This window comes from Taudactylus pleione, unplaced genomic scaffold (assembly GCF_031769625.1).
Source record: "Taudactylus pleione unplaced genomic scaffold, aTauple2 ptg000120l, whole genome shotgun sequence".
Classification (NCBI taxonomy): Eukaryota; Metazoa; Chordata; class Amphibia; order Anura; family Myobatrachidae; genus Taudactylus; species Taudactylus pleione.
The window spans coordinates 183,596-202,500 of record NW_028284522.1 but is presented as its reverse complement, the minus strand read 5'-3'; the positions used below and the strand labels follow the sequence as shown (position 1 = coordinate 202,500).

At 42.5% G+C, this 18,905-nt stretch overlaps 1 protein-coding gene across 1 annotated transcript in view; it reads right to left on the bottom strand.

Moving 5' to 3' along the window:
• DIPK2A (divergent protein kinase domain 2A) overlaps nt 1-17,273 on the bottom strand; it is a 66,607-nt gene extending 49,334 nt beyond the window's left edge. The window contains exon 1 of the mRNA XM_088472035.1: nt 16,400-17,273. Within this exon, the coding sequence (XP_088328161.1) occupies nt 16,400-17,053 (654 nt within the window). The 5' untranslated portion in view covers nt 17,054-17,273. The remainder of the gene's footprint in view (nt 1-16,399) is intronic.
• Nucleotides 17,274-18,905: the final 1,632 nt, after the last annotated feature.

The following is an 18,905-nucleotide window of genomic DNA, read 5'->3' as shown; positions in this document are numbered from 1 at the left end:
GCCAAAGCATGTGTTGTGCATTTTCAATGCGTTTGCCATGTACTTTCACCAATACGGCATATCATACTTGATGCACACCTCTAGGTGTCGAAAATCAGTCATACTGCGTTCTAAAACTTGGTTTTACAACAGAATGGTAAGAATGGCATACAACTATTTGTTATGTGCTTTCTTGCCGCTAACATGTGAAATAGCCTCCTTCAATTTTTAAGAAAATCTAAAAAAATGAGGATCATTAAAAAAAAAAAAAAAAAAAAATCGTTATTTATGAATATATTGATATTGGTTTTAGGTGTTTATCACGGGATATACAAGACAGGTTTTCAATCATGGGTAAGATTAATCTCTGGAGAGAAAATAGGTATAGCCGCTGGTCTCACACAGGGGGCAAGTCAATTGTTTTTTTGTGCCCAATATCCTATCTAAAGTGATATTCAATTGTTTTTGGGCACATATGCCTTTTTGCGTATGTCGCTCCCAGATAGAGCTAGGACTTTTGCCGTGTAAAACGGCAAAAGTCCTAGTCAGACCACCAAAATAGCAGTCTTCCAGAGCTATTCAATTCTGCGCACACTGTGTTCGGGGAATGCCCGTTCTCACGCTCCTCGCGCCTTAAACAGGGTGTTTAGCTGCGAGAATGGGCATTCTTCCGACTAAACTTCCCAGCGAGAAAACGACGCTAAGGGCAGAAAACAGCATCGCGTCTGTACTATTGTCGGATTTCTGCTCGCACCCCTCCAAGAAATCCTTGACAGTGCACTGAATTTAATAGCCCCGGGAGCTCCCTCCCGATGCTATTTAATTCGTGGTCAATTGAATCGAGCCTAAAGAGTCTTAATTTTATTGATGATATTGGTCGGGTCCTTCAAATAGGATTTAGTTTTAATAGCTTCTGGTAGTTCTTTTTCTATTGCATTGATCATTCTACTGCTTTTTCTCACGAATTCCTGTGTGGTTAAAGTCGGAGCCTAGTGTCTCTAGTACACTTTGAAAGGTGTTTTCCTGCATCTGCAATGTGACCATGGTGCAACATTTATGCTCAGTCGAGCCAAATGGCATATTGATGCTAGGTGTATGAGGACACATCTGTATATATGCACACACAATATCCACAAAACTCGCGTTATTGCATTATTTTGTAAGTTCCACTCCAGGGGAAGTTATATTACAAATGCACGTAGAGCTAGTCATTGAGAAGGGCACCAGGCTTTCCATTAATCAGCTCATCAGAGTGCCAACCTTGGGATGTTATGAATACATATTTTTTTATTAGTGTTATTTTTTTTATCTATTTACATACTTACTTCCACTTGTTGCTGAGGGCTTTGTAGGGGAGAGTAAGTAATTTGAATTGGATTTGCAAAGTTGTATGGAGGATGTGGAACCGCCTAGGAGTGGAAGTCTTGCTGCAGCATTTAAGCAAGGATAACTGGGTGAGGGAAATGCCAGTTTGGGGGATGCTACAGAAGTAAAGGCAGGAGATGACAGAGTGAGGAAGAGTTTTGGTACAGATAGCAAAAAGACAGTTGTCACATGAAATAGTACAGAAGCTGAGGAGGAGGTAGATTTGTGTTATATCATTAGCATTTAATGCCAGCATACTACGCTCCACTTAATTATAATTAAATCTGTATTTAAGTTTCTGCCATTCCAAATTATCCAATCCATCTACTGGCTCAAACGTGACAAACATCAGCAAAACAATGAATTGTAACCTTGTTAATTTGTAGAGATTTAGCCAAAACCCCAGGTTTCACTTTCAGGAACTGAGGGGTTTATTTATCAAGCAGTGAAAAACTTAAAGTGGACCAGTGGAGAAGTTGCCCATGGCAACCAATCAGTTTTGAAGTAAAATTTATCAAGTACAGCCTATAAAATAATAGGTAGGAGCCGATTGGTTGCCATGGGCAACTTCTCCACTTCTCTAAGTTTTTCATGGCATGATAAATAAGCCACAGAGCACCATATTTTCAGGATCACAGCACCATATTAACCGTATAATTCAGCAAAAAAGGCAACCTAATACAATTCAGGGGCCACACATTACACTTAAAACTCAGTTACAAGTTAAAACAATACCTTTAATCAAAGAAATACACCCATCTGTAATAAACATATCAGAAGACAGTATTTAGTTTTACAAGTAACAAGCAGCAAATCTACCCTTAAAGCAGGAAGGAGCTGGGGCCAAAAGGAGAAGGCTCTAGGGCCACCCATTGGCCATAACGAGTGTAGAGTCATAATGGGGGTGATTCACTTGTTTTTTAAGACACGCTAATTAATGGGCTCCCATTGTTGCAATATAAGTGTTTTTGGGCGCCCATTAATTATTGCACTTGTCGCGCCCAATCAGACCGGGTTTAGCCGTGTAAAAAAGCTAAACCAATCTCTTCTCGCCCCCTCAGGTGAGAGTTGTGACCCATCGCGCCAGAACAGAGCAACAACTGAATCCCTCTGTTGGGCACCCATTAGTCAGAGCCGCCAGCGAAAACTGAATTCTCCCCACAGTTTAACAATTTTGAAGAGCATCAGAGACTAAAAAAGGCATTATCAACTATTTTAGCTCACCTTGTGTTTTATTATATATCAACACCTTAAGCTCTGTGGTACAATTTCTTCAGTATTACCAGCTATTCAAATAATCATTGCAATCTTACATAGTCTAGAACTCAGAGAATTTAGTTCTGCTCTAAGGAAGCAATATGTCCTTCTAGATGTACACATCACTCATTTGTGTCAGTACCTCCATCACACATCACATTGAAATGACTTTGCACCAATGTAAGGGAGAGTGTGAGCATAATAAGTAAACTTTATGCATGGCATAATGTGTTGTAAGGGGCAAAACTAAGTGCGTGGCATAATGTATAAGGTGCAAAACAGTGCATGGCATAATGTATAAGGGGCAATACTACTGTGTGGCAGAATGTGTTATAAGGGGCAATATTGTGTGGTGTAAAGTGAATAATGGGCACTACTATGTGACGGAACGTGAATATGTAGCCACGGCTCTGCTTTGGTGTGCACAGACATGTCCTCCTCTGTGTTCAGTACTCCAGCCACAAAAAAAATCCTACACAGTGATCACCATCTAATCCTCTACAACTGAGATAGGACTTGGTCAATTGGGAAAATGTCTTCCCTTTTCTTGTGTGTGACCTACACCAATGAAGTGTCAGCTTTACCAAACAGAACCACATGTCTGACTATGGCACATGTATGAATCCCCTGAAGGATGAGCTGTTGTGTGCATGTTAATACAAAGCAGCCATTACAGAGGAGGGATCCTACGGATCCCTCTCCCCATTAGATGTGTGAAGAGTAACCCATAGGCTATAATGACTAAAACCATGTGAAGATGGCTTTGGCTACAGGGGCCAAGCTCCAGAATTAAATTCAGCATGAGGGCTGCTTTTGAGATTGAAAATTGGGGATTACAGCAGATGATATGAATATCTGCTGTGGTCCCCTGTAAATACATCCTTGTAATTTTAAATATTTACGTACCACCTCCAAAAACTGGTGTTTTCTGGGATATAAACGCACATTTTTTGATAAATATGCCCTATTACAAAATGTCTTATTCACTATAGGTTTTGTGTACAGACAAGTTATATCACATGTAGGATCATGGAGGCATTAAACATGCATTTAAGGCAGGACTCAACAAATCCCGAAGGCCAGGTCACCATGGCTACCAGATTTTGCTACCTGGCTACCAGATTTTGCAGTGAGGGAGTAAGCAGATCCTCATCAGCTGTGGCAGAAATCGTGCCTATAGTATTGTGGTGTTCATATCATGCACAGGAGTGCATGTGCTGAGTGTCGCACTGCGGTGACTGCTGTGCCTGTGTCCGTCCCAGCCTGCACTGACTACTCCTCTCCATCCTGGCCTGCTCTGATCCCTGTTGTCTGTCCCAGCCTACGTTGATCCTCATGTACGTCCTGGCTGTCTACTGTCTCCTATCTCCTATCTCCGGCTGCATCGAGCTCTCCAGTAGTAGGGTCTATGCATGGCCAGGGATTGCGGAGCAGCTTCAGAGGGATAGTGGTGTGACCATAAGAGCAGGGGAGTTTTGTTGTACTGGCACCATTGTTTTATGTGAAGCGTGGTCCATTATTACTCGAGAGTGGAGCAGGGGATCTGTGCAGAGCAGTGAAGAGGCCTCCATGTTACTATATCCATTCAACTGTGACCATTCTGTGGACTAGTATAGGGTGTATAACAGTTGCATAACACACAGAGCTGTGCTACTCACTCGTCATTTTTTGGGGGGAAAACTGTGGTCTGGCTCCTCCACTTTCATCCTGGCTCCTAGATTTTAGAGAAATTTGTCAAGCCCTGAATTAAGGGCCATGTGGGGAGGTCCGATACTGCTGTGGGTATCTGGGGATATGTAGATTGTATGTGGGGAGGGGCATATGGGGAGCTCTGAAGCATAAATTATGAAGGGACCCAGAAATTGTCAGGTAGGACCCCATTTTATATTTATTTTCAAGTAAAGGGTCCCTGGGACCCACGTATTTTGTGACTCAGCGCGATCACTGAGTGACAATAACACAGCTAATTTGAAATTTTATTTTCTTCAACATGAGGGACCTAGAATCTTAATTTACTTAACACAGAAGAAAATACCTTTGACAGCTGTGTTTAGTTAGAGTTTACGTGAAACAAAAGCTCTCAGGAGCTTGTAATGTAAATGCAATCTGCATTTCTCTATTGCCAGGATACTGAAAGCAGAATCAATCATAGGTAATGCAGACCCTATTAACTCTGAAAGGGCACATCTCAGACCATAGACCTGCATTGCTGGAATTCCCCTTTGTGTGCTACGCTAGTCTCACAATTTGACACTGGACAAAAACACAGCACAAAAGTGACACTGCTGTTGAAAAGTCCAGGGGTGTTCTATTATGGGGTAGTATCACAAAGCGCCATTAAAGTTTGCACTCCACCAGCTTTAGAAAATTTGCATGCCTCATTTTCTAGTTTTTATCACATCTGGAAAAGAGCGGCACTGACAGCTTGAAGATTTTAATGCATGCTTAAAGTGTTGTTTGTGATTTGAGCTGCTCTAACATAATGAAGGTTTCAATTGAAGAGCAACGCTGTGCAGTTTGGACATTTGTCCAAAACACTGCACCTAACATTTTGAAAGCCACTCATGTGACATCCTCTACATGTTTAATGGGAATCGGTACGATATGCCGGCTGTCGGGATGCCTCCTGTCAGAATACAAACAGCAGCAACCCAATGGTTGGTATCCCGATAGGGGTCAGGTAAGTATACTTTTCCCTCCCCCCTAAACCTAACCATCCCTTCTGGTAGCCTAACCCTAACCCTCCCCACACCCTAACCCTCCCCGTTAGTTCCTGAACCCCCCTTCGTGCCTAAACCTAACCCTCGCCCCCAGTGGCGCCTGACCCTACCCCTCCCCCCTAGGGGTATCTAACCCCCCCAAACCTAACGCTAACCCCCACATGGATGTCCAAAGGGGAAATTGTCTAAATTGTACCAAGAAAACAAGACAATGCGATTAGAAAAAAACACAATTGTTAGCTATTTAACAAAATGCAGTCCTTGATCATAAATGGGGTTAATGAAATACGTTATGGATTAAGTGACAGCTGTACAGTGTATTACAGAAGTTAGCTAGTAAACTGAAGGCAGGACACCATGCTTTAATTATTCCAGTCTGTCAAATATATAGAGGATAATCTCTTCTTAGAACGAGGAGATCTCAGACAGCAGATGTCAAAGATTTGTACATTAGCCATAAAAGCTGAATCAATCATTTCCTGATGCTGCCGAATTGTGAAGTGCTAGCAATTATATGCAATAAACTCTGGTAAATTATGCAGATTGCAGATATTCAGAAAGCTTGGTATAACACCAAATCATGTTATCAGATTTACTCTTTAAAAAACATGAAAAGAATTCCAACAATGTTAACATTCCAGAGTTAAAAAATAAAAAGTAGCCAATAAATATATATGCAGCCCTTCAAGTCGCCAGGTTCGGTGCCCGCACTGAACGGCATTCACTGAACGTTTTTTAATGCAGGATCCTGATCTCCTATCTGGGAATAGGTGGAACCTGACAATTGTCGTCAGATTGACCAGCATGTTCCATAGATAGTCGGGGTCGGCAAGGACCCAGTGTGCACACACTTCGCTGGTCCCTGCTTGCTATTCATTAGACGACTTTCTAAACAATGCGACCAAAACCTCCTGGTTTTGGTCGGATCGTTCAAAAAGTCGTGTAATGGATAGGCCCCTTAACTCGCATAGTAAATTAGAGAAGATGCACTTCAACTTGTCACACTACAGCAGAATGATTCCCTGTGTGGTTTTTCTGCATAGAGTGTCCTTAGATGTGTGGCCTAACATATGCTAAGACAAAGAGGAACAAACACCCACACACTGACCAACCATAAATGTCTGCAAACATCATGCAGAAGGGATACAAGACGCCTACAAATTTTCCTGCAAACTAAAAGAAAAGTTCTGCAAACACACTTCCATACAAATCACCACATAATTTGTCAGTCAAGTACAGAATAGCCTGTTACTTTGTCTTCTGTGAGGTCTTTTGAAGTGTTAATCTGGCCAAACAAGAACTTCTACTTATTACAGTGGTAGGCTGACCACACACACTGGCTTTTCACAGGTGAATGGCTCGCAAACTGCACAAATATTCAAGTGCAGAGATGAAAGACATATAACATTAGACGTGTTAATAGTTTCTAAGTACTGTGTCTCAATCGGTCGATTTTAGGATAAAGGTCAGGCTCTGCAAAACGTACAGAAAAGTCCTGCTTGTTTAGACTTTTTCCTTATAAAAATTTAAATAATCAGACAACTACCTCTATAAACAAGTTAATTGATTTGAATAATAGGATAAGTATCAATGGCAGCAACATAATTCACCTTAACATTGACAATAGGTTCAACTTGGTGGACTTTTTCCCATGAGGATATAGAATGTTCAGAGGTAATCCTGCCACCTAAATCTATTAAAAACCACTAGCAGGTCTCATTGGCACATGGGGAGATTAAATCAAATTGCAAAAATCAATGGGGACTATTTTGTAAGCATTGCTACTTTGCAATAATCCGTACTACAAATAGCTTACAAGATAAGCTCCAAATCGCCTAGGAATGTAGTGATGCCACACTGCACAGACGCACTGGATTGTTCTGATCACTTTCTTTTAAACAGCAGAAAGCCCACATATTAGAATATAAGATACAGAAAACACATTGGCAATTAAATTACGGTATTGTAATAGCAGGAGCCATGTTTGAAAGACAAATCAAGTTTAGTTACATTCAACATGTTCTAACAACAGGTATGGTAACAAAAGCTATAGAACATACAAATAGGGAATTAAATCAGGAATTTAAAGACATGTAACAAAATTCATCTCCAGCAGCAAATGTACTAGAATGCCCTTTTCCCTGACGTCTGCTCCAAATGAGAGACAGCTATATAAAGCACTGCACAAAGGGTATGCAGAACAGTCCTGATGAGAGTCTTTACAAATAGGATCAATATATATTAATCTAAGTGAATAGCACAATAACAGTGATGTAATGTTCTTTTTTATGACCTGGAACTTGACTGTAATGAACACTGAACACAGCAGTTTCTACATAGCTGGAAACTTTGTAGTGAAAGATCGTGACATGTAGCTGAAAAAGCCATTGTTGCACTAGAAGAGTGACCAATGGGCAATAAAAATCAATGGAACATTACAAAACTTCAAAAAGAAATATGGCGTGATGGCTATGAATACAAGACGTGTACTGTAACCTATGAGGAAAGCTGTTATCTCCTGCTTCAGTACACTATAATTGATTTAATTTACAGCCCCTAAAATAGACTGTTGACATTTGATCAGTAAGGAAAACAAAATGAACTTCATTGTTTAGAAAGTCACAATCACAACTATGCAGGCTATGAACATGAACCATTTATGTTATTTTACCCTTTTCCCATGGAACTTTCATGTTATGGCTTTAACACTGGAACAAACAAGCTATTTGTATATGTCTTCAAGGCTAAAACATTACAAACATCACCTTTTTATTTACCATGAACAGAAAAAACAAACCCCATTAAACTGAGATAAATAAAGCAATAATTGAGCACTGTGTGGGGAGAGGAAGCAGAGTAGACACATGACACACACTGGTAACATTAGCAGATGCCGGCATACACTGACTAACACGGACCCTTGACTGTAAGGCTCAGCAGCCAGAGAGACAATGCTACACACAGGGCAGTATTCAATTGTTTTCGCGGTCCGGATCTCCCGTCTAAAGTGATAGGAGAACGCAGGGCGCAATTCAATTGTTACTGCTGTTTGTGCTGATCGCGCCCCAAAGTGGTCGGGGTTAGCAGCGTAAACCGGCTTCCACAGACCAAAGTGCTGGGCGCGATTGCGAAAAGAGACGTTTGGGCGCCCAAACAGGTCACTTTTCGCCCATTTCAGCTCGCACCCCCCTGGGGCTGCGAGCTGAAATGGAGCGCTGGCAACTGATCGCGCCCGACAGGAGCAACAATTGAATAGCTCAGTCGGGCGAGAAGGGGGCTGGAAACAATTGAATTCCGCCCACAGAATTAGGAGGGCATGAATGATTAACTAGAGCCGGATAAATTATGCCAAATGGTGCATACACACGATCAGATTTTTTCTTCAGATATGGACGATAACGATTTAAAAATCGTTAAGTCGTTCATATCTGAAGGAAAATCGTTCATATCTGACATGCCTGAACGATGGACGATCAACGATGCGCGTTCCCGTTTGTCAGATAACGATATCTGACATCTGATGGGTTTGCAGTCAGACTTGGACGATTCCATTCATTTTAATGCAGTCAAAAATCGTTCAATCGTTCAAATCGTTCAAAACTTTGGTCAAATCGTCCAAATCGTTTAATCGTTCAGTCGTTCATCTGACAAGTCTGACAAATCTGACCGTGTGTACGCTCCAAAACACACCATAACGAGCACATCTACAGAAAACTAATACTTAGCCAAGGAAACGTACAATATTATAAGCTTTGATCGTAAACTCTAAAGCAGTGGTTTTTAATTCATATCTTCATGAACCCCAAAAGCTCGTTTTCTGGATATCTTTATTCATACACAAATGAGTTTAGTTATTTGGATAGGCTTATAATTGCCCCATCTGTTTCCACAGACAGAAATCCTAAAAACATGACCCGTTGTAGGTAAAGACTGGAGTAGGAAACCCTTGCAACAAAGCAAAAGAAAGAGCAAAACGAAATTAGCGGTGCGACTTAAGCTGGATACACACTAGGCCAACGGCTGACCTATCCAACGATTGGTAAGTGTGCCGGTCCGTCGTCACAACTGGTCGGGCATTTAAGTTTGCCTGCTCCTGTTTAAGCTGTCACTTACCGCTGGGTCCCTGCAGCATGTGTACGGGTGACCAGCAGGTCGTCCATACACATCAGCAGATGGAGGTATATCTGTAAGACAAATCTTCACCTGCTGTGCTGCACAGCAGATCAGCAATATTTGAACGACGTCCTTCACAGACATATCCGCTGTACGTACTAGCAGCTGCACTATAGATATATCGTCCGTTCAATGGAATCTAATCTATAGTGTGTACCCTACTTTATTGCAAAGTGTTAGCTCCCGTGTTAATTGCCCAGGTAATCCAATTACTGCCTGCAGGAACATCCCAACTAGCCACAGAGTCAGATTTCTGCTCAAACCTCAGGAGGGTAGCTCCAGGCACTTACCAGGGGTTATTAGCTCCTGTGTTAAGTCAGTGGCTAATTGAATGTCCTGTACGTGTGTGGAAGCAGCAAGGAGTATCAGGGAGTTACAATGTTTATCACAAGTAGCAAATACAGAGTACTGACCAGCAGGCAAGTTTTTCCTTTATTTCTTAACATCTGCATAGCACACAATATGCATCAACATTCACCAGCCACGTATATAGGTCTATCCACAAGAAATGCCTGGGAAAATATACTGACTTTACCACTTGATAATGCTATAGGTAGCTGAAGTGGAAATCCATACTAAAACAATTGGTTTACAAAATCTAATGATAAAATTACAAATTGCGCCCTGCCCCTATACCAGCGCCCCCCTGCTGTCCTCGCGATGACTTTTACATGATCACCACGCTGACAGGCTGCAGAGCTGTCTAAGCTCACTCCGGCTGTCGGCTTTTCCCGGCTGCTTGCTCCTGAGTGCTGGGCAATTCCCCAACAGTGATGAAAAGGGTGTGTATCTCAAGGACATGCCCCTTTTCTAGTAACCATGCCTTTTTCCGGCACATGCAGTGCCCCTATCTGAGAGCCGCCCTGCCCACCCTAGAAAAAACACAATGAAATGACCTATAGCAGTCCTGGCCAACTAGCGACTCCCCAGTTGTTGTGAAACTATAAGTCCCAGCATACAATTTCACAGATCAGCTGGTCAAGCATGCTGGGGCTTGTAGTTTCACAACAGCTGGAGAGCCACTGGTTTGCCAGGCCTAACCTAGAGAATGGAATCAATTAAAAACTGTCACATTGGGGTGCTCCTACAGACATAATCAAAATAGAAAGTGAATGGATTACAAAAGTATTACTCCAGGTGAGCATACATTTTTCATGGAACTGTCTCGCCAACAATGGATTGGTTTAAAAATAGTTTGTATGCAAATGCATAATCAATGTAAAGCATCACAAGGTCTGCCAAGGTATAAGTACATTTGTGTTTACTAATTGCACTAGTGCTGCTATAGAAGGCCAGATGATTTATGATGAGCGGTTCAAATAAAATATTTAACTTTTAAAAAAACATTTCCAATAATTTTCAACTTTATTTAATATGTGCCCATGGTCCAATGCACACACAAGGAACAACACTCCCGAAATTGTGAAATAATATCAACACACATGGATTACAATGACCGCTCAAACCAAACCACGGAAATGGGTTAACTAGAGAGGTTTTCCACAAATGGAAAAAAATAAATAAATAAAAAGGCTTCAGACAGTAAGGAATTGCTGCCACGGCATGTGTTGTGCTCTATGCACAGTATTTAAGTGCTTAGCAGGCAAACTACAGAACTTTTTCTGCAGTAATTAAAAATGAAATAGCAACTATGCTTCAAAGTGACAGGATTACAGTTCACATGGCCACAAGCAATTGTGGAATACTATGAAAATTGCACCATAAAAGGGCTAAAATTAATAAACACTACATTCAAGTATAAAGTAAACTAAACTTAAAGTGGACTGGTCACCTTTAAACAATTCCTCAGAAATCAAATAAACAGGAGACATTCATGTGATTTTTTTTTCCCGAGTGCACCTTTTTATATGACAGCATGAATCTGAGGTCTTCTGGGGACGTCATATACTGGCAGGAGCATGCTCACTGCACTCCTAGGAATCTAAGGATAGCCACACAAGGACAAGGACTGAGCCTGAAAATTTACCTAAAAACCGGAAGGCAGGAATACGGTCCAGTTTATGCACATATGCAGCAGTAAATCTGGATATAATTAAGCACTTTGGATGAATAGCTCTCAGCATAACTAGAGCTCGTTAGCAGTCTTACTTAGTGTACCTGATAATCAGACATTGCAGTTGTTTTCAGAGCACACTGCAATATTATCAACTGTGAAATTGCAGCATGTGGCTCCAGCATCACTGTGGGAAGTCTGTCAGCTTTCAGCACAGACTAAAGTGGTCACAAGAATAGTTTCACAGGTTCTTCACATTTTACCACCAGCTAACTGATCCTTTCTAATGTATAGATCAGGAAGTACAGCGGAAACGGCATGACTTTGCAGCCAAAACTACATTGTTTATTAGAAATTGCACTCTTATAAACTGTACAGATAAACAGGGATATCAGCCATTAAAAAATATATATTATTCTGTCTCCTTATGCCTCAATGTTAGGGTGGGTACACAGTACAATATCCGGCAACCTTGCCGATTGTCGGGCTGATTACCCTTCGCCCTGGACCATACAAGATTGATGGTACACACTAGAAAGATTTCATGAACAATTACTCATTCCGTCCTTCATTAAACTACACAGCACTGCATGCAATATCATGTGATTGGCTATGCAACACAGCCAATTTCACCATGTCGCATGCGACCTGTGGAAGCACGCAATCGGGCATACACAGATCTGTCGTTCAGTTTTGCCCAAATCGTGCAGATACTGTGCCAGTGTATACCCATTCTGTTTCACAGTGGTTACATGCATGTACAAAAAAGTACACTATCCAAGACTGAAACCGGGATACCTTCAGTATCCTAACACAGGGGATGCCGATGCTTAGAATACCTGCGCAAGAATACAGACACCAGCATCCCGAAGGTAAGTAGCGGGGTTGGTGGGGGCAGTTAGGCACTAGGGGGAGGATTATGGTTAGGCATTGACAGGTGTCAGTATCCTAACCCTGTTGGGATGGCGGCGGTGGGATTTTGACCGAGGAGATACAGAGCGCCGGCATCCGATACCCAACCCACTGAAACCAACCTCAGGAAGAAGAAAGTGTCATGTGAAATCATATAAATGCCAGCTGTGCAGCTACAAAGTCATAGGGCAACTAGACTGCAAAAGGAGGGTAATGGTGAACCCAACAGACACGCGCGCACTGAATAAATGTATCCCAAAAAAAAAAAACCATATACACACACACTTAAATCAAAACAAATATAAAGGATACAATGACAAATGGTCAGTTAAGTGTCCACAAAATGTATCATTGCATATAGATACAACATTTGACGAATTATATTTTTTTCTTTTTAAAACAAGGAACCATAGTCTCTAAATATTTTGTAGAGTGCACCAATTCCTTATGCTATATGTCAAATTACCAAGACTATTAGCTATATGTCAAATAACCAAGACTATTAACTGTTGCTCTGGTAGAATAAAATTTAAAAACTAACCAATAGAAATTAGCAATATATACAAATTCAATTTAACTAAGTCACACAAATGGTTTACATTTGTGCTATTGCACTGATGTTAAGTGGAATGCAGAACATAACGTATCATCAGGAGAGCAAAACAACTAGAAAAGGGTATTTGGCAGCTATAGCAAGTTGTGATTTAATATATATGCTTTTTTTTTTTTAATCATACCAGGAGTGTGTATGGATCACAGCTGACATACAGAAACCACTCTCTATAAACAATACATCAAGCATCCTGCTATTACTAAAAGCTCTAACTAGCCGTCTCCACAAATGGAGACTGATCAGCAGCAGACAGTACCATTGGGAATTTGTGGGAACTCTTGCAGAGATAGGCTCACCGTGCAGGATGTTTTGTTCCCGTGCAGCACATGGTTTTATCCTAAAGCTGCAGGGAATTCCAAAATGCAGCAGATTTTTTGTTATTTCTACATGCGTTTCTGTTCCGCTGTGGCATAATGCAGCGATATAACATTCATTCATCAAACTAACATCCCTATGCTAAATAAACTTGCCTGCCAGACATTAGTCATTGTGTTAGTTTCACTTGATGCTTCTGCCAAGCTTTTAGCAGTATTTCCAAAGGAATACAATAATAATAATAATATTAATAATAATAATAATAAAACAATAGTAGGCACAGGTACAGCAAAATGTGTACGTGGTTTGATTATAAGGTTCCAAGTTGAACTTCATCCTAGTATAAGGGAAGGACATTACTTTTTTGTTAATTATGTTTTCAAAAACAGTTAACAAGTTATTTTCTATGTGCAGGACAAACATGTGACTGTATAAAATCAGGATCCCAAGGAATTAGGATAAAATAAATGCGTTACGGGTAGTTGCCGAGGAAAAGATGTGTAAAGGATATATAAACTTTTTTGAGTGACAGAGCCATTGTAACAGACTAATTTCCCATTGCAAAAACAAAAGTGTGCTCTATAGTTTAAGGCTTGTCTCTACAAATTATTAGCTCCATAAAGTTTATAACAAAAATAGAAAAACTAAAAGCGACCCAGTACTGCCATCTACTGCGCTTACTATTACCAACCGGGCTTGTTCATTCATGCATTTTGATTGTAAGCTTTGAAGGTCAAAAAACATCTTGCATAGTAAAAGCATCCAGGAATATGCTTTTCTAAACAAGAAAAAAAAAATCACTGTAAACAGATAAATTATACAAAAGTAAAAAGATGCAGCACTATCAGAAATGGCTAGAACTGGAAGAAAAAAAAAAAAAAGCTTTATGCAATGACTTTCAGGGATCATTCACACTTTAAAATTATTAAGATCTATATAGTGAAAGCATAAATATGTCACATCTGCCCTCGATCCGAATGGAGCTTATGGCCTAGATTCCCTAAAACACATACAGGCCAGTTTTGACAGAAGCCAATTAACCTATGTTTTTGGACTGTGGGAGAAAACTTAAGCAAATACAGGGTGAACATACAAACTCCACAAAAATGGATCCCTGATCACAATCATACCAGGACCTAAGCACAATAAGGCAGCAATGATAAACACTGTGAAGGGATTTTCAGCTGCTCACTCCTTCCTGAAAAACTTAATTAAAAAAAAATAAAAATGTATAATATTATACACACACATATATATATATATATATATATATATATACACACACACACACAAAAGATTTCTAATTGGCTAGCAACAACCACAGTGTTATAATATGGAAGTTTTGTGTTTAAAGCTTTAGAACATAATATAACTTGTTTCTCAATACGAGCACCATAGATTGTATTGGTAAAAATACAATAGAGTCATAGGAACATGGAAAACACGTTAAACTGTCACTATAAGATGCTATAATTATCATTACTTTTCATGCATTTTTACAGCATGTGTGATTGAGCCTTCAGGGTTAAAACAAACACAATCAGTAAAGTGAGCAATTATTGCACAAAAAGAGGGTAGTGTTTTTAGCACTACATATGATGTTTGTATACAAACACATCTATGCAAAGAGTTACTAAATGTGTTTCTTAAAGGCAAAACAAAGTATACATGTGTCACAAATATTCACTTCATACAACTGAGTTACACATACTGTATGAATTCATGTTAAAAATAGAAAAAAAAATATTTTAAAAACAGAAATTTAACGTCGCTATGTAGCTACATAACATGGAAAATAAGCATCTGGAGAATATAAACTTTAACTGAAACAGAATGTGGTTACAATTTTAAGAGAAATATAAGAGACACTTAACTTATTTGATCATCATACTAAAAATAACAAACAACTGACTGTTAGAAATCACAACCAACAGGAATCCCTGAGAGCAAAATGCCCTTATTGTGGCAGTGTTAAATCACATATTGATTAATGGTCAATATACCATGCTTAACAAATGTTGCAATGTATCTGCTTTCTGTACTTAACAGAAGACGAGAGTAATGGACTAAATAGGACGATGCAACTAAGTTCCTCATTACAAGAGGGAGCAACAAATTCTAATCCTCAGCTTTTGACAATAAATTAAGACTGTGTCACAAGCACTGATAATGCCAAAAATACAGAATATAACTGCTACTGAGGAGTGCTAATTTATAAACAGGGTCTTTAACGGCAGAAACAAAGGAGCTGGAATTGGGGAGCCAGTGAGGCAAATAGTAATAAAACTGGTGGCAATAATGCACAAATATGTGTTCTACAGTCCAGTATAAAGACTAAAGCAAGCATGTTCAGGTGCTGGTATTGGCAATAAGAACATATCAGGCATCTCATAATACAGTGAGACTGACACACCCACCATTGATACACATAAGCCACCAACATGTAAGCAAAGATGTGATACACAGGGAACTTTAAAATACTTGATATAAATAATTTTTTTTTGTTTTGTTTTTTTTAGGAAAACAAAGAACTTGTTGCAGAAACCGGCTTCTTGGGTGGATGGCTGAGTGAAAAACCCCAATACCCTCACATGGTACAACCCCAGGCACCAAGTGTAGTGTGACCATTACAGGTCACTCAGTGGAAGACCCTAATACCCCAACATGATACATCATGGTCACCATGTGCAATTAAACCATAAGTTAATGGACAGTTACAGGCTGAGTGGATTATTACCCCATATTATACACCCCAAGCACCAAGTGTAGTATGACCACTACATGATAACCCCAGGGCACCCTGTGCAGTATGACCATAAACCTTATGGGCAGTTACAGGTCACTTGGGCAAAACTACTCAATACTAAATACTGGCACACCTACTGTAGGATCCTGAGTGCAGAATGCAGCCCAGGCAGCACTGTTGCATAACTACATGCTCCAGCATGCTCTGCCAAGTCATAGGGTGGCAGGGCATACTGGGACTTGTCGTTCATCAAGCAACAGGTCCTCACTGACGGCTCCCAGGTAGAGGCAGGCTGTGACACTCACCTGCAGGACCAGCGGCTCAGGGTTGAAGGCCAGGGTGAGCAGCAGCTGCATACGCTCCGTGTCCTTCAGGTTCTTGAGCAAGAAGCTGCCGGAGTCCTTGGTCTCAGCGTAGCGCCGCACCAGCCGGTCCAGCAGCCGCTGCGAGGGGCAGTGCACCAGGTCCGACCAGCCCTCCACCACGTCCGGGGTGAGCAGCCGGACGTCCCCGTTGAGGCGGGCGAAGTTGCTCTTGTAGACGGCCTGGATGAGGTCGCAGCGCGGCCGCCCGGTGGCTCTCTTGCAGATGCGCTGGTCCAGCTCGGCCAGCTCCTGGTTGGAGCCCAGGCGCTTGAGCACGACGCGGCGGCTGCCCTCCCGGGGCTCCCCGTACTGGGCGAAGTGCACGTTCTTGACGTTGAAGAAGTCCAGCAGCCGCACTCTGCCCCAGCCCTCGAAGCTCAGCTGCCCGTTCATGAACTTGCGGCACCAGCTGCTGCCGAAGCACGCCGGGCACTTATTCAGGCTGAGGAAGCGGCGCTCGGTCAGCTCGTTGCGCTGGAAGGAGGCGAGCAGCGAGTGCGTGTTCAGCAGCATCAGAAGCAGCAGGCTGGCCGCGAACAGCAGCTTCACGTAGCGGCACAGGCGGCCGAACTTCAGCGACACGAGGCGCAGCATGCTCCCGCTCTCCGCTCAGCCACCCTCCCTGCTGGGAAGGGGAGCGGCGCTGTCTGACCGCCGGCGGGGCCAGCTCGCAGCCGAGGCCACAGCTGCGCGGGCGGGCGGGCGTCCGGACCGGTGCGCTCCTTCCTCTCTTCCCCCTCTCGGTCCCCGCGCTCGGGCAGCTCTGAACTTACTGACGGGGGGGGATCCGGAGCCAACAGCCGATGGATGGGGGCGTGGCCGAGCGCTGGAACAGGGAGGCATGTTTGTGTCACGTGACGCCGGGGAAGATGGGGGTGACGTGACGAGTCGGTGACGCCATCTTGGGATGGGCAAAAGTTTGAAAACAAAGTGAATTTTGTTTTGAACGTATTTTATTTACATCTTGTCACTCTGCGATCTATTCACTAAGCCTTGGGTGGAGATAAAGTGAACGGTGATAAAAGTAGTAGACAATCAGCTCCTAACTGCCATGGCACAGGCTGTGTTTGAAAAATGACAGGAGCTGGTTGGTTGGTACTTTATCAACATCCAATTTATCTCCAAATAGACCTCTCTGTGTGCCGTCCGTACCGGTTAAAGATTTAGAGGAGGAAAATTTGCAGCGTTACTCATAGCAACCAATCACGTTATCTATCAATTTATAGAATGTTCTACATCAGAGGTTCACAAACTCAGGGGGAGATGTATTATAGCGGCATTGGTCATGCCGCTATAACTCTTCCTGCTTCGCCTCTTTACCGAGGCGAAGCAGGAAACACTACCGATGAGATGTAAGAACATCTCATTTGCCAGAGCGATCCTTGCCTGATTACACAGTGCATCACCCTAGTGCTGATGCGCTGTGTCTCACCTTCCAGCCGGCTGCACTGGGAATGCTTGGGATCACGAAAGCATCAAAAGATCCCGCGTGCAGCCCCGGAGCCGGCAGCAGCCACAGAAGGGACAGCGCTGTCCCTGCTGTGATAGTAGAGCAACCATAATGACATTCTAAATGCCCTACCCAGGAGAAGCCCAGGAGAGTTGATTCTGTGACATCTTCGGGGGGCGGGGCCGGATTCTATACATCATTAGGCCCCGCCCCACCACCGGAAAAAGGGCGCGATTTGCAGGTCTGCAAGCAGGGGGTGGGGCTAATTCACATCATTTTAGCCCTGCCCCCTACTTGTGGACCAGAAAAATCCCCGTAAAATCTTCCCATCCTGCCCAATTCACTAGGAAGTGGGCGGGTTGCGGGAGATATGCCTACTCTTCCGGGGTTGCGGGGGGTTACCCGAAAAATCGGGTGCCTCCCGTTAATTCCCGGGAGAGAAGGCATGTATGAGAGCTATGTCAGCTGCAGCTATTGATGCATCTGACCATTGATGCATTGCCCTCCATATCGATGCGCTATCTTGTATCTTCTTACCCTACCTCCCCCCCGCGATCCCCTTAACTTACTCTGCAGCAGTCTGGAAGCAGGGAGGCCAGGTGGGGTGCTCTGCTCTGTTCTGGTCGGCCCGGCAGTGGATGCTTGAGGTGATGATGTCATCTCCAAGCGCCACTGAAGCCGGACAATAGGGCGGCACGTGGTGTGACCTGCGTCATCGTGACTTTGGTCGCGCCGTTTACACTGCAGGGTGACACTGGAACCACCCGTAATCAACCCTGCAAGCCAGCCGTGCCGGATCCCTGAGTCACTGGACCCGTGTTCATTCGTTTACACCGACAAAAATCCCGGGTTGATGCGCGTTCATGTGCATTAATCCAGGATTTTTAAGTCAGTATAAATAGTTCAGTATACTAGTGTAACTATGCTGGGCCTTTTTAAAGTCATGTTACACCCTTCAGTGGAATTAAGGCCCTGATTCAGAGCCGGACGCTCTGA